Genomic DNA, 16,310 nt, shown 5'->3' with positions numbered 1-16,310 from the left:
CCCTTAAGGGCAAGGCATTTTCAAAGTATATACAACTACAAAGGTTAGAAAACAGCTCCCCTCACCTTTCTTTTTTCCTTTTTTTTTTTCATTATTGCATTTACAATATTTATGTTGCAGTTGGAGAAAGAGTCAAGTTTCTTCCGTTTGAACTTAACACCAGAACCAAAGACAATGCTATTATCAATGAGATGCTGTACTGATGTTGTGCAGCACAATAGTGAACAGTCAATCTTACCTGAAACAGTGTCTTCACATTGTAGTATACTATGTAGATATGGGAGCTCTGCATTTCTTTTTATTAACTCATTCAGCAATGTGAATATGCACAGATTATCTCTAAAACTTCTGCTGTTTGGGGGGAGAGTGAAAAAAGAAGACATACCTTGACTTATTTTGGTACAGATCTTAGACCTGTTAAATTTTGTCTATAGATGAAACAATTCTAGGAAATCTGTTTTTAAAGATTTCTCTTGGTAGTTTATATTATGAAAGGGAAGAGATAAGCAATACATAGAATTTTGCCACAGTAGACTAGTATTAAAGTCAGTAGGTTAGTAAATTTGGGGAAAAGTATGAAGTATTTACAATAGAAAAATATTGATCACATTTGCCATTGCATTAGCAAGCAGAGTTCAATATAAATTTTCATACTTCAGGGTAAAAAAAATGAAACCTCCCGTGTTAATTACTTTATTTCCATGGCATATTGCCATACCATTGAAAAGATAGGCTTTGCTGTTTTCTGCAATATAAGCTACTGTAAAAAGCTGATTATTAGATGAGATGAACGTATCTCCTGTTAAGACTATCACAATTCTAAAATTATTAAGTTGTATCAACTATAATTATAAATATATTAACTATTATTATTCATTATTAAAGTTTATTAAATGCTAAATCTGGATCTATGTTCTGTTTAAGCAACTTAATATGACTTACTGAGTAGCACAAGTGTAAGTGGCTTTTCATTTTTTAATGAAAGCAAACAATCATATTTGGCGGGGACAGACCACTTAATGGTGGCATTACTACCAGTTGCTGTAATGGAAAAAGGCAAACTGTTTTTCCATGCATTAATCCCTTCCTGCAACAAATACGTAGACTGTTTTCCACTTGCAAGGAATCTGAAATAGCCAGTGGTAAACTAATATTGTGGTAGTTTGCTTATTTGATTCAGTCTGGATAATTAATAGATTCTCCAAATCAGAAAAGTTGTACTAACTGTAGTATTTTACACTAGTTGTAGCTTTTCAATGGCATTGGGGTAGCCTGATACAGAGTACGGTACCATAGTCAAGTCTAAACTTTACTGGAGCATGAATAGCTAGCATCACATGTTTCTGAAGATCACAAATGCTTTGCAGAATGTTAGGGGAAGGGAAATAAAACAAATTGTAGATACTGAAGTGCTGTATATTCTAAGAGTGATTGTGACCATACAAATCTTGCAGTTTTTTGAAGCAACTGAAGAGCTAGAAGTACCTGTACACCACAAATCTCATGCAAGACATGCACACCTCTGTTACCATGGGAAAAGACTGAGTAAATATTTACCTTATTCAGTTTGCTTTCCATCTTGTTACATTTGAATTAAGCAATAGGTAACTCAGCATTTAGTACAATGCTAACCACTTTTTAAACAAATACCAAGTGCATTGCACAGAGTCTGGTAAAAGGCAATTGCTAATAGCATGGAAAAAGCAAGCTTCCAAGTCTGAGTAGCCTCGATCAACATACTGAAATGCAGCTTGCTCTATGTGCATTATACACCAGCTGAGAGAGAACACTGCAGAAGCCCATGCTTGTGAGAACATATTAAGTGCCATGCTTCATTTAAGAGGATGTTGCAGTGCATTGTGGTCCTTCTTTACACAACCAAATAAATATGGAACTAGAAAGAATTCTCTTAATTTGATTTCCCAGAGAAAACAAAACTCTCTACTTAATATTTCATTTCGGTAGTAGGTATAACAGGACCAGTCCGAAAATTACAACTCCATCAAGACTATCCTTGAACTGATATCTTGAAATTGATATAGCTTACTGTTAGAATATCATTGATAATTATGTTACTAATGATAACAAATTGTTTTCAGTCAAAGTTTATGTCAAGCTAAATCAAAACGGTCCACGTATTTTGTGTGTTACAAATCGTCTGCGAAACTTGGAACTGATTGATCCCGTATTCCAGTGGCGTGGACCAGGTGGTAATATTCTTTCAGGTGAGAATTTAGTTTCTTACATACCCCCTGACACCCCTCCCACCCACCCCCCCCCCCCCAAAAAAAAAAGAAGCATGGAGGCTATGAAGGTGGGACCATAAAAGGAGGACTAACTCAGGACACTTTATGAGTGTATGTATATCATATAAATTAACTTTCAGTTTTCAGAAAGTATAATCGGAATGAAAGGCATCTGCAAATCTCTGTAGAGAATGGTGCCATCTTTGAAGAGTACCAGGTGACAGAGCAGGGCATATGGCAAGCAATAATTTCATAATTTTCATAATTTCCCCTCGTTGCAACTTGTCACCATTACTTCTTGTCCTTTTGTTGTGCGCATCTTAAAATCAGTTTGGCTCCATCGTCTCCCCCGAGGTAGCGGAAGACTGCAATTCCCTCCTTAGACTTCTATAGGCTAAAAATGTTTCCTCAGCCTCTTTTCATATGCTCCAGTCCCCTGATCATCTCAGAGGCCTTCTGCTGGAATTACTTTAGGTTTGTTAGCATCTGTCTTGTACTGTGGAGTCAAAACTGGACACAGTGTTCCAGAGTGCCTTCATGACTGCTGAGTAGGGGGGAATAATCGCTTTTGCTATGCTGGTTATAGTCTTACTTATGCAGCCCAGTATACAGTTGGCTTTAATTGCTGCATAAGTGTGTTTGTGATTCACGTTCAGTTCAAAGTCCACTAGGACTCCCAGGTCCTTTTCTGCAGAGCTGTTTCCAAGCCATCTCATCCCCAACTGCTTACATTATTGCTGTTAGTCTGTCCCAGGTGCAGGATTTTGCATTTGTAACTGTTGAACTTCATGAGGCTTTTTTTTTTCCCCCTCTGGCCTTTCAGGGTCTCTCTGATTGGCAGCAAAGTCTTGTAGTGTATCAGTTTATCAGTCTCCTTCCACTTCAATTTAGTGTCTTCTGCATACTCGATGAGAAGGCATTCTGTCCTGTGGTCCAGGTCACTGGTAAAGATGCTAAGCAGCACTGGTACCTTTTTCAGTCTTGAGGAAAGCCACTCATTCATAACTGTGTGTGAGTTAGACTTTGAACCATTTACTTCTATGCTAAACAATGATCCAGCCCATTTTTCACTCACCCTGTATTCCACTTTTCCAGTCCATATGTCCCTAGCTTGGCTACAAGGATGTAATGGGGGCTGTGTTCAAAGCCTTGCTGAACTTTTTCAGTGTAGACCCCTATTGCTTTACTGCTTTTCCCTCATCCTCAGAGGCAGGCGTTTAATTCCAGAAGGCAGTCAGGTTGGTCAGGCATGATTTGCCCATGACAGATCGATGCTGCCTGTTCCCAATCGCTATCTTCTCATGCATGTGCCTCGAAATGGCTTCCAGGAAGACTTGTTTCACCATGTTTGCAGGGACTGAGGTGAGGCTGACTGACCTGTGATTCCCTGGATACTCCTCCTTGCCTGTTTTGAAGAAACATTGTATTGTTTGCCTTTTTTCAGTCACTGGGGACCTCATCACCATGACTTTAAAAACAGACAACAATCATTAGTTAGGCAGCATCCTCAGATCTGTCTCATGCTGTTCTATAAAGCTGTGTATGTACAGCCCGCTTAAGTAAGTCCCTAACACCATACTGCTCTATGAAGAGGAGTATCTCCCTTAAACTCTGGGAGAGCCTGGCAGGGGGGCTGGAAACCAGACCTTGTCAAGAAAGACCGAAACAAAGGTGACATTGACCACTTCAGTGTTCTCCATGTCCTTTGTCAGTAGCTCTCCCACTCCATTCTGCCCTGGGTCAACATTTTTGTTGCTTTCCTTCTGCTGCCATTGTTTTTGCTGGGCCTTCACATCCCTTACCAATTTCAACTTCTGGTTAATCTGCTCATAGCTAATTTAAAGCTGGCTTTATTTTTTCAGAAAGATGCCTCTAAAGAAATCCTTGTCCTAACCTGTTAGTATGGCATGAAAATGCCAAATCACTGTTTCTAAGTGGAATATGTTGGACTAGTCGTACATATGTTCTTTTTCTCAGATGATAAAGGATAACTTAGAGACCATGATCTGCTAATCAGCAGTATCTTTCCAAGTTTTAGCAGGTAATCTGAGTGTTGTTTTTTGTCTCCTTCCATGTGTATCTCATTTACCTTTCAGTGTCATTTCCTTTTCAGCATGGTAATGTTGACATTTATAAAACTTTTTAATCACTTCCTTTAGTTTACAGTTCAGGTTATGAACCATTCATCCTTTTACAATAGCAGTGTTTTCAAATCCATTTGCTTTCCTCTCAGTCTATGCTAGTGTCTATAAGAACTCTGTCCTTGGTCCTCTTATATTTTCAAGTAACTTCTTCCTGTCACACAATGTGAAATACCATTTCCACCATAGTGAATCTTAGTTCTTAATCCTCTACATACCAGCCTTTTTAATAGAGTATTTCACGTTTCTATAACATTAACATTATACTATGCTTTTGCTCTGAGTCTGATAACAGGTTTAGCTTTGAGAAAGAACTTTTAGTGTTTTTTGCCTGAAAAAGGTATATGCATTTTTGCTTATATTTCAGGCTGTGGGCTGTGTCATGTTATGTGAAATTGGTCATCCAGCTTTGGATGGATATATACTGGTTAGCTGTGTCTCCTGCATTGTAACTGATACATTTTGATGCCAGTCTGTTAGGCATGACAGATAGATACATTATCAGGGATATTGTCATGTGTGTTGATACTGAGCTTGATCTGATCAGCCAAACACAAACTCCATATTCACAATTAACAAGAAGTTGGCCTTTTCTCTCTACTGCCTTCTGCTTACCCAGACTGCAGTTTTAAAAGTGCTAACTATGTAGAACAGAACCATGGAGACCTCAGACAGGTTTAAATTTCTTCCTGCAGATTGCTTCAGCAATATCCCAAGTTGCTGTGCCAACCTTAGCACAAAACCTAGGGTGGCAGGGGTTCCTGGCTCTGTGGAAGCTTTAAGTATCCTAGAATCAGCAGCAGGAGAGCAAAAATGTTTCAGTAAAAGAAGAAAGCTTGTGTTTTTCTGACATAACTTTCTATTAGAGATGAGAGAGGTTTTAGAAAAATAACTTATTTTAAAAAAGTGGTAATGAGAGGACATCAGCAGCTTCAGCCATCACAACAGGGAAAATACTTTTTAGGTAAATATCACAAAGCTACTTTCTCAGTCTCCTAGGTCTGTTGTCACATCCTGCTTTTTCAACATAGAGAATAGAAAGTATAAACAGACAAAAACCAATCTAAATTTCTAGCTTATGAAGTGTTTGCTTTGTAAAAAAAAATATGATCGCCTGGTCTCCATTCGTAAAGGTTCTAATCCACCTCAAGTGACAAAATTTGTCTGGGTTTCAGAGTGACTAGTCACTATTCAATATCTATGATAGAGAGTCTCCATATTAGTAGGAAATTAAACTTGTATAATATATTATTTCATACTTTGTCAGTGGGGTTGTTGGAAAGGAAAGAATCTTTTCAGTGGGAACACAGAGTTGTGGGTCCAGTTATAGGAAAGGCTAACAAAAATACTGCTTCTTGAAACACTTCAAAATAAATGCAGTTATTTCAGCATAAGATCTGTAGTCACAGTACATTCATTGTACTTGCTATCATAGCTGAAAAAAGCACCCCCCCCCCCTTTTCAGGCACATCAGCTCCTGAGGTACACCTTAAGAAGGTGTTTTGTGCCCCAAAATTTTGTCTAACTGTATACAGTTAGTAACATCGTGACTACAGTAAAAACTCACAAAAACAGTAAACTTTTTTTTCCTGAAGCCATTAAAGAGCGGGGGGGGGTCTTTTTTGTTTTGAATAAGCAGCTTTATTCCCGGATAGTTCCAAAGTCCACTTATGTGCAGTTGAAAGAGTAATGAAAAATTAAATACTGCACAAAGTGTAATTTTAAATCATTATAACTTTAAAACTAACAAGTCATTTTTCTTCAGAGTTAGCGTAACAGCTCTTCTGTATTAAGATCTGGAAATTGTACTTTGAAGTTTTTAAACAGATATTAGGTGAGTTGAGAATAAGAGTTTTTCAAGATGTACTTTAAGTAGAGAAAAAAACCTTTAAAATAATTACTTTTCATGTTCAGCATCTTAAATTTCACTGCATAAAATGGCATTTTTGATGATGTTGTTAATGGTTAAGTAGCAAGCAATTCAATCTTAAAATATGTGCTAAAACTAACACTGGAATCAGCTTGTTCTAATTTGGTGAGAATAAATCCAGCAACTTGGATTAGCAGAAGTTACTGCTTTTTAATACACATTCTTACCTAATACATGCACGGAAGGAATATTGGTGTGAGGGAATGATTGTGATTGTCTTTTACAGGAGAGAAAAAAAACTGTGTACTATAGTTCTGTAAAGCAAAGCACTTCAAAAGCAACTGACAAACTAAATATCTGCAGCCAGCCTCTCTATTATGATCTAAAACCACAGATATTCTAAAACTTATTTTTGGTATATCAAACAGTTCTTCTGTTTAGAGGGAAGGAAGGAGAATCAGAGGAAATATGAAGCTGCTTTTAGCAGATGTCTATATCTGCATACTCATGCCATCCTTATAACTGATGCATCCCCTCCTACATGTTACATGAGTCTGTCAGAGTCTTGTCTGAGAAATTTTGTAAAAACAGAGTATGTAGCATTTCACTCCTAAGAAACTTTTCAGGTGGATTCCTGTTTATTATATACTAGCTTTTGTTCCTGTCCATGCATAATTCACCACCAAATGTACCTATCTGAATATCTTTACATATTAAATATTTAAATTTGAATATGCTTTGTAGTTTAATCTGAAGATTAGAATTTAAGATCTGGATTGATACCCATTTCTGAATGTCTGAAAAAAATCTGCTTCTGAAAAGCCTGTTGGCCTAGTTCTGCTGTCATTTACTTTTGTTCTTAAGACGTGATTTCATATCACAGTAGTTAGTCTGCTATAAAACTGGTCTGAATAAGAGATGGGGTGGGAGGATGGGGAGTAATTTCTTTTTTGCCCTGAAAGAACTGGAAGGAGAATTAGTCTACTGGTTTTAAGTTTAAAAAATACAGAAATGAAAGTACAGGAATACTTAGTTTTAAATATAATTATACAGGTTATGGAAAGTTAAGGAATTTAGTCTCCCTCACAACACTCTGACAGTCATAACTCTGTTGACAATAAAATGGGAACTTTTTGCATCCTTCAAATTCCTAAAGATCTTGGAAAATTATCTAACTTCCTCTCTTAACATAAGTTAAAAAAGAATTTCAGTTCTGTTTTAAGTCATGCCAGTCTTCACTGACCCCAGGAAACCTCTGAACTTGATTATATTCCCTTTTGTCCATCATGCATGTGAAATGCCTCCCATGTAATAGAGACATATTCAGTCATGTAATCACAGAATGTGTCTTGCTCACCTATCTTACTGATCCTACCACAGCAGAGTAACATGTAAAAAAAAAAAAAACAGATTTAAGCAAAGTGTGGATAATTTAATTATTTTTAAAATTTCATTTTAAAGCTAGTGGCCTTTTTGTGAACCCAACTTCATCTGCATGGGCAGTATTCATCCAGGTAGTCCCATGGAGCAAGAAATTTTAAGTGTGATTTCTTTTATAAAACTAAAAAAAAAATCACAGCTCTTTATTTTATGCTCTAAAAGGAGATTCTTTGCCCACAGACATAGCGTTAAAATAATTAATGGTTATTATATTAAAATTCTGATCTTTTCTCTTATAGGAAGCGTTCAAGGTAGAAAAAAATTCTAAAAATCAGCAGCCCAATCCATCAGAAAAACTCTTCCTTTCCTATCTCTACTGATATATTTTCCAAAAATATTTATGCCCAAATCTCTTGACTGGATTTCCAAGCTTTGTCTTTGGCGGGTTTCTTGTCATTTTTGAAGTTCAGTAATGGAGTTTATAGGTATAGCAAAGCTTTATGCAAGACATCTTAAAGGTGCTCCTGCAATCCAGTCAGTTAACCATGTTGGTTCTTTTGGCTGATACAGGGCAGCTGAACACTTCAGAGATCTGACCTATAGTTCTTAAATCTGTGCTGGTTTTCAGACAGTATTTATCCAGCATAAAGCAGCAAATGACATCTTAGTTCATAGACTTAACATTTTCCGTAGTTCATCTTCATATTAAAAACCTCTTCATCACCTGAAAAACAAAGGATAGTGCGCCATTGATTTTAGAGCCTAGGTTAACGGGAAATCCCAAGCTTGTCAAAAGAATTTTGCACTTTCAGTCTTTTTAATAGTACTCTCTATTTTTCCTGATACTAAAAGAAACTAAGTTAATTAAAAGCTTAAATGGCTTCATGAGGAACAAAGTTGTGCTCCACTGTCCTGCCAAGTATATACAAATGATGCACTTTAATCAGGCTATTGTTTTCCAGTATCTTTCTTAAAATCTCTTTCATACCAGGAAAATTGGGGTGCATCTGCATCTAGTGCGATGTAAAAGTCTAGATGTTAAAAGGCCTAAATTATTTAGGAAGTGAATGAGATTTTTTTTTTTTTAATTTTATTTTGGGCTCTGACAATGGAAACAGAAAACCATTCTCAAAAGCCTCTATCAAAATGAGTATTTTACCTTGAAATCTGTTATAATTAACTCCAATCCAGGGGTTCCCAAAGTTTTCTTTGACAGCTGCCAGCAAGATGGGCTGTATATTTGAGAAACTCTTATCTATATTGTCACTGCCTGAGGACTTGTCAAGTCAGGAAAGGGCTAATCAACTGTCATCATGTAACCCACATCCAGGCTACACGGGACAGCTGTATGGCGCATCATCAGCACCCAAAGTCTGACCTCAAGCAGTGCTTTTCTTTCTCTTTAAAAACCTAATTAAAGAGCCGCACTTAGAATTTGTCCTGTAAAATAGGATTCCACTTCCCTTCTGCCTGGAATTAACCAAGGAGTTGTTTTTCAGACTTATGTCTCCATAACAGCACGCATCTTTTTGCACGGAAAGATTATCTATCTTAAACATACGTAACTTATTTTGGTATGTACATAAGATTTTTTTTAATGTCTGTCCTAGAGTCCTTGTTTAGCTAAAACTTCCTGTCTGTCCTACTTTGAAGTTTACTGCTTGTTAAACACCAACAGCAGCTAATTGTTAGAGGCACTTCCTGAAGACTGAAAGTTACTAGTCAGTGTGACTGTATAAAGATAAAATTATAAAAACAGAGTATATGCTCACTTTGGCCTGTTTCTGGGCATTTTCTGCTCTTGAAAGTGGTTAGGTATTGTAGAAAACAATAGGTAGGTGAGATCAAATAAAAACATAATGACCTGGTTCTTAAAAGCTCAGCAGCAATAAGGCATGTTTGCATAATGCTGAACTGAGTGACACTCAATCAGTTTCAGTTTCTAAGGAGTTTTGTGCCTTCAGCTGAATCCATAATAGTACTATTCTGTGCAGTTTAAGAGTAAATAACCATTTGGAGCCTTCTCTCTCCATTTTCTTGTAACAACAGCTAAACCTATTTCATTATTGTATTTACTAGAAAATAGCAGTGTGAAAATATCACCAACAGGAACTTTAATGTTTAAACGTTTCAAATCCAACCAGAGTGGAGTTTACACTTGTTCCCTCGTTTATAAGCTAACTGCAGAGCAACCTGCTAAAAACCTCATAATGACATATCTTATTTATGGTAAGTTATCAAACTTGGTAAGTGTGTTATTGCCTTGAAAATTATTTTAAAATGCATGTTGCTGTTTTTAAATAAGTAGGCATATTCAGCATATAGCATGGAGAGGTAAAGTCATTCTGTTTCTCAGGATAAATTATTTATAATAGTAGTTGCTACCAGACAGTTCATTTAATGTCATTTACGGAGCCCTAAATGAAGACACTGTTTGATTGAGAAATTTATAAATACAGTTCTTTTTTAAAAGAAACCTAAAACATAATGGCACATAATGAATTGGGTAGGCAGTAATCCTCAACAACATAAAAATAGTACAATTTTAAACCGAATTACTCCTTCTAAAGTTAATTGTAACAGAGCCACATGGATTTGTTTCACATCAGCCTTAATCTGTTACATGGTTGTGGTTTTTTGAGTACATATCATATAATTATGTAATATTTGCAGCTCATTCTTTCCTGTTCTGATTACATTTCCTTCAGTGAGGAAGTAAAAAGTCTTTGATAAAATGAAAGACCGTAGAGGTAGTGTCATTTATTCACTTCTAGCTCTTCTTCTTTAAAGGAAGTTATTTTATTCTTGCAGAGACTCAGGCAAAAGCTGCTATTTGCCTTCAGCAGGAACTATGACCTGAAGTTTGAAATGCAAAGTAATGCTCATTTAGAAATTTGGAATAGAGCACAATGACCTAAATTAACCTCTGACGTAAATTAATTCGACTTTGGCATAGAATCCCTAATATGGAAAAACCGTGACTTGTAGCAATTAGTCTGCTGGACTGAATTGAAAAAGAGGAAGTTTCTTCGAAACACAGTTCTTTCTGATAGAAAAATTTACAGAAAACCCACCATTTTCAGTAATGGATTCTTATGTTCTTCAGCAAAGATCCAATCTACCTATTAGCATACAGAATTCAAGTTTCATACAAATATGCAAAAAATCCAGAATATGTAGCAGCAAGGGAAAGGAACTGGGGGAGGCAAGAGAAAGGCAGAAGATGTAATGACCTGTCTTAACTGGGTACCGTATTCTGGACTTTCTACTGCTTTATTTTTCTTTTTTCTTTCAGCTGGTTCAGTTTCTTCTTCATTCTTTCTCCCCCCTCCATGTTCTTTTTTCTACAATTCTACCCACCCCATGAACCCCATTCTTCCTTATGTTACCCCTGTTTTTTGAATTGCCCTTTAACCTGCTGCTCTGTTGATCTACAGTTTTAGGCTGATAGAGCGGTTTTCATGAAATAAGTAAGAAAATGCTTTTTATGGTATATTAGCATATTTGTAAAAGACAGTTAGCTTCATGGTAGAGGTGAACTAGCTGATCCATCCATAAAAGTAAATTTCATACCTATTCAGTAGCTTGTTCAGGTACCCATACTTGTACAGAAGAAATTTCTGTACATCTTATTAATTGCATCTTCCATCAGTCTCTGGGGAAGAGAATTCTGTTTTTAAGCCCTTTAAAATAGTTTTGTGACAGTCAACTAAGAAATACAAAATACACTATTATAACTGAACGTAATGTGTGAGATGAAATATTCTACTATATACTAAAAGGAAATTTGCAACCTACTTAACTTAATTTCCTGTTAGTTTAAAAAAGTAAAAAATCCCACTGATAAAGACTTGCCTGTGGATATAAATAAGGCTGCTGACTTGTAAAAAATATCTTTAAGTAAGTGTGTTTCCAACTGGCCCAGCATATGTTAGTCTAGCATTAAAAATTCTGTGGGGGTGCAAAAAAGAATTTGTTTACAAATTAAAGATTTAAATTGGCAATTTTATTTTCAAACAGAGAAATTACCTTTTACTTGGTATATATGGGACTCATCATCTTTTATATTTTTTCCTGCAGCTTATTCTGATTCCAATTATTACTATGAGTTTACAGCCCAGTATCATGCAGCCCCCTGCAACAGTATTTACAACATTTCTTTTGAGAAAGCATTGCTTCAGGTACTAAGCAAACTTGTTGCTGAACTTTCTTGTGAGGTTACATTAATTAAGTCAGAATGCCATCATGTAAAAATGCAGAGAGCAGGTCTACAGAATGAAATCTACTTTACGTTTTCAGGTAAAATCTACCTTGTTTTTAAAGAATGTTTAACATTTTTATAGTTATGAGAATTATTTTTAAGGAATACATTTACTACTTATATTCAGAAAATATTGTACATGTTTAATAATAAAGTTTCTAGATTGTAAAAATGCATCAAAGTATTGTATGCAAAATTCATGTCACTAGCCAAAAGATAAGCTGATCTACTCAAAAGTATGTATTTTGCATGATTTCAGAGCAGCAATAGAACTTTTTATAGTCTGGGGTAGATCAGTGCATTTTGAAATTTTATATCATAAAACATTATCATGTCCCTTCTTCCACACCACCATGGGAAGAAAAGTGATTGATAGTGGGCATTCTCTAATGCCCTAGATGACTTTCATCTACCCATCTAAATCACTCCATAGGTGTGCCTCAGTCTCTGCAAATAATTCTTAAATGATGGGCTAAGACTGGATGTCTAACTATTCAACAACTAAAGTTAAGTGAGATGAATCTCAGTACCTTCCCTTCTTTAACTGACAACAAAAGAAGAGGAAAGCTTTGTAATTTTCAATTTTTTTTATTGTCCTCAGAAAAAGCAATAGGAGCCTAAGGGAGACCTCAGTAAAACAGTTGCCAAAAATGGTGTGTTGGCTTTGATGTAATAAGAGTTTTCTTCCATAATGATTAAAAGCAAGCAAGTACCTGGCTTAGATAGATGTTACTAAATTATGGATTATTTATTTAAGGATACTTTCTGAGCTTCAGAAAGTAGTAATAATGTGTGTAGTAGTCATTATAAAATGTTAGGATGCGTGATATCTGGATGTGTTTATACATAAATGACTGACTGTGAAGAGCTCAATGTCTTAGGTACTCCCCTTCCTCTGATAAAGCTCCGTTATTAAAAGTACATTTTCACTTTAACATTAATTAGTTTTCATAAAATGTTTCTATTACCAGCTTTTCACTAAATGCAAGAACTGTGGAAGTCAGAAATCTCAGTGTGGTCTCAATCCAAAGGAGATATTTTGTTCTTTTTGAGACTCTTTCAGAATATTCCTTCTGAACTCTGAAACCATATGAAAGAGTCTACTCCTTTATGCTGTGAATGAAGTTTGGAAGTAACTATAAAGCAGTCCCAATCAGTGGGTAGTTCCTTTGAACTTTATGTTATTAAAAGATCTAAATCCCAAAGAGATACAATAAAATATTTTAATTGTTGAGCTGAATGTACCTAAGAACGTCTTTAATAATTTCCTGAACTTAGTTTCTAATTTCCTAAACTCTCAAAAGGCCACTTTTTTCATACATTTTGTATTAGATTAGTCACTATGTTTCTCAAGACATGCAATTTGAATATACCCTTTCTTAACAAAGTATACCAAGTATACCGATTACATTTCATTTTCCCCCTCCTTGAAAACTAAATATAATTGCTTATAGAAACAACAACCAAATTATTATTTATTCATGATCCTCTGAAGACTGTGTTTGTAATGGATAGCACTGACATATGTGAAGAGTCTCATTACCGACAGGATAATTAGTTTAGATTAATTCTAGGGTTATTGAGACTATGTAATGAGATTTAGCCAATAGGCATGCATTCCATAATGTCTGAGCATTAGGAGGAGAAATCCTCCAGTTAGAGTTTCAGGTGGATTTAAAGGTTGATTCATGCCAGTGGTAAACTACAGATTCTTAAGTAGCTTGACGTCTAAGAAAATACTTTTTGAGTTCTAAGCAGCGTTTGGTGTTTCATAAAAATTACTTCCATTACAGAGGTGTTTAAAGCCTGAAAGTAACTGTAAAGCAGCCCCAGTCAATGGGTAGTTCATTTGAAGTGCTTTATGTTAATAGATCTTTATGTTAAAAGATAATTAATGTTCTTAATACGGGCTTCCTAAATCTAACGCCAGTTCTGGAAAGCAGTCTTTCAGCCTCTTACTTAACTATTTCTCAACTCTTCACCATAACGTGTTGATACTTGTTAATTGATTAGGAACATGGACCCATGCAAATAGATTACTAAAATGTAACTGTGTGTTTTTCCTCAATCCATACTTCAAATCTTCCTTCAGTTCAGTGTCTCATAGGGATTCCTATGAGAATAGAAGGGGTTGAGTGGGTAAATATCAGCAATTGAGATGCAAGAAGAAGAATGCTCCAGTAGACATATCTGTGAAGAAGTCACATTCCACATGAATCCAATCAGGCTGAAAAACTGCAGGAACTAAAGTAATTCTTTTTGTTCCATCAAACTGCTATTCCCTCTCCCTTGCCAGGGTGGGGTGGGGTGGGGTGGGAAGGTGGTATCTTTAGGAGCAGTAGATATTTTCCTGATTGTTCTTGAGAGAAAATACAGGTTTCTTGCAGAACTAGCCTGAACCTTGAACTGTAGGAGTTCCTGGCTGACTGTGTTAAACCTGAATGCGTATAAAAGCACAATGAGAGGCAGGTAATTGTAGAGGGGGTAACTTATTTCTATTGAAAGGATTCAAATATTTACAAATTTGGGAAGCTTTCAAGATTATACATTTCCTTGCCATCAGAATTTACAAATAAATGTCAGCCTCCATGACATATTTAAGTATACTGAAAACTAGACATAGAAGTTTCAGTAATGTGATTTCTTTTTAAAAACATTGTTGCAAATCAGACATCTGAAATGTGGAAGAAATTCTTACATACTTGTGTCAGAGATGACCAGAATCTTAAACCAGTAAATCACAAAAAGAAGAAAAACAAAAAGCTTAGTGTTGACTTCATTGACTTTGTTCCTCTGTAAATAGACTGTATGTTGTTACAGTTGCTTCATTAGACAAAGAAAAAAACAACAGACCATGTCAGCAAAGCACTTGTGACACATCTGAAAGATTAAGCAAGGTACAGTAGATGATAGAGGAATAAAAAGGCAACTAACAGGAATAAGCTACTCTAATTAAAAAAAAAAAGTATAATATCAACATAAACCATACTTTGTTTAGTAAATTTAGAAAGGAACAATTGGATATAAAATTTTTATCAGTTAAAATTATTAGTACTCTGTTTGCCTTATAGATAAGGCAGGTCACATTATCAGTCTGTATTGAGAACAGTATTGATATCGTTCATAACAGGCAGTGAGATAATTATACAGAAGTAAAATAATGAAGATGAAAAGTAGCAGGACAGTCATGAAGCTTTGAACGTGCAGTGACTTACAAATATTAAACATGCTCTTTTGCAATGGAGAGTGCCTTTTCATCACTTTAAAGTGATCTTACTATTGATCTGGTAAAATTGTATCTGCTTGCAGACTTTTGGCACTTGCAGTAGAGAACCAGAAGCCAGACTTTCACTTTCTAGGTGAATGCCATAGCTGTTAATTCAGAAGAATTAACAGGGACATGCTTAGAGGGGAAAGGAAAACAGGGGGAGGGAAGGACAGGAGCAAGACCTCTCTTCTCTGAGAAGAGAAGAGGTAAAGAAAAAGAGGAAGGAAAGGCATGAAAAGGGTGGAATTTCACAGAAAATATCTTGTAGAGGAGAGATGAATTGCTAAGGAACTTCTGGAAGGCGTTATTGATTTATGGAGGATAAATACTGCTGCTGTCACAGCCTTCTGGGTACTATTTAGCCAAGTGCATCTTTGCGTTGGCAGTCATCTTTCTGCCTTGTTCTCCGCACATTTACCTGCTCCATAACACAATCCATATGGAAGTTCACACAGGCTTCATGTCACAAACATGCTGATGAAGTCCTCTATATACTGCTGTATAGAAGGTTTAGGGCTTGATTCTCTTTGGGTCATTTTTTCCAAAGAGATGATAGCTGGTTAAAAGAGGGGGTTTTTTTATGCATCCACATTCAGAAGAAGATTCTGTGAATCCTGAATATATTATCCTGCAATTTGGACTAAGGACTAGAGGGAAGTAGAAAGGAGAAACAATCTTGACCTCAGTGTTTCTGTGGACTTCCTCTAAACAAGCTCCCTTGTATTAAACCAAGTTTAGGCGCTCCCTCTGTTCAGTACAGTGTTTGTTTTGAATGCCATTTTGAAGTATCTATCTCTTCCCCTCCATTGTCAAGAAATAGCAGGTACACAGCTCATGCTTTGTGATTCTGCTGGAAGATGCTAGGAAGTCTAAAATATTTGGTATTCATTAAGCAACTTCCATCCTGCCCACTGAAAAAATCCAAATTTTGTGAGAAAAGCTCATGATCAAAGTTCATCTTTTTCATATAGAAAAGAGGGTCAAATTAAGATTGCAGGAACAAATTTGTTTTTGCCCTTTTTGTAATTTGTGTATGCATTGGACTCTGCAAGCCTACTGAAGTTTTTTCCCTCTTTTTCGGTTCAGTTTTTTGAATATATAATTAATCCCTGTGAACAAATGAAGAACAGTCTGGACATGCAGC

At 36.0% G+C, this 16,310-nt stretch overlaps 2 protein-coding genes across 5 annotated transcripts in view; one reads left to right on the top strand and one right to left on the bottom strand.

Annotated features, from left to right (window-relative positions):
• Positions 1-1,446, bottom strand: part of SPMIP7 (sperm microtubule inner protein 7) — a 35,734-nt gene extending 34,288 nt beyond the window's left edge. The window contains exon 1 of the mRNA XM_009681908.2: positions 239-1,446. The gene's annotated coding sequence lies outside the window, so the exon portion shown is untranslated. The remainder of the gene's footprint in view (positions 1-238) is intronic.
• ZPBP (zona pellucida binding protein) overlaps positions 1-16,310 on the top strand; it is a 33,716-nt gene that overhangs the window by 6,340 nt on the left and 11,066 nt on the right. Inside the window, exons 3-6 of one of the 4 annotated variants that reach the window (XM_068936107.1) lie at positions 2,100-2,225; positions 9,717-9,866; positions 11,718-11,936; positions 14,719-14,795. In XM_068936107.1, the coding sequence (XP_068792208.1) occupies positions 2,100-2,225; positions 9,717-9,866; positions 11,718-11,936; positions 14,719-14,795 (572 nt within the window). The remainder of the gene's footprint in view (positions 1-2,099; positions 2,226-9,716; positions 9,867-11,717; positions 11,937-14,718; positions 14,796-16,310) is intronic. The other 3 variants (XM_068936109.1, XM_068936108.1, XM_068936110.1) reach the window with 3 other exon arrangements.

Source organism: Struthio camelus, chromosome 2 (assembly GCF_040807025.1).
Source record: "Struthio camelus isolate bStrCam1 chromosome 2, bStrCam1.hap1, whole genome shotgun sequence".
NCBI classification, from domain to species: domain Eukaryota; kingdom Metazoa; phylum Chordata; class Aves; order Struthioniformes; family Struthionidae; genus Struthio; species Struthio camelus.
Note: the sequence above shows the minus strand (reverse complement) of the source record. Positions and strands in the feature narration are given on the sequence as shown.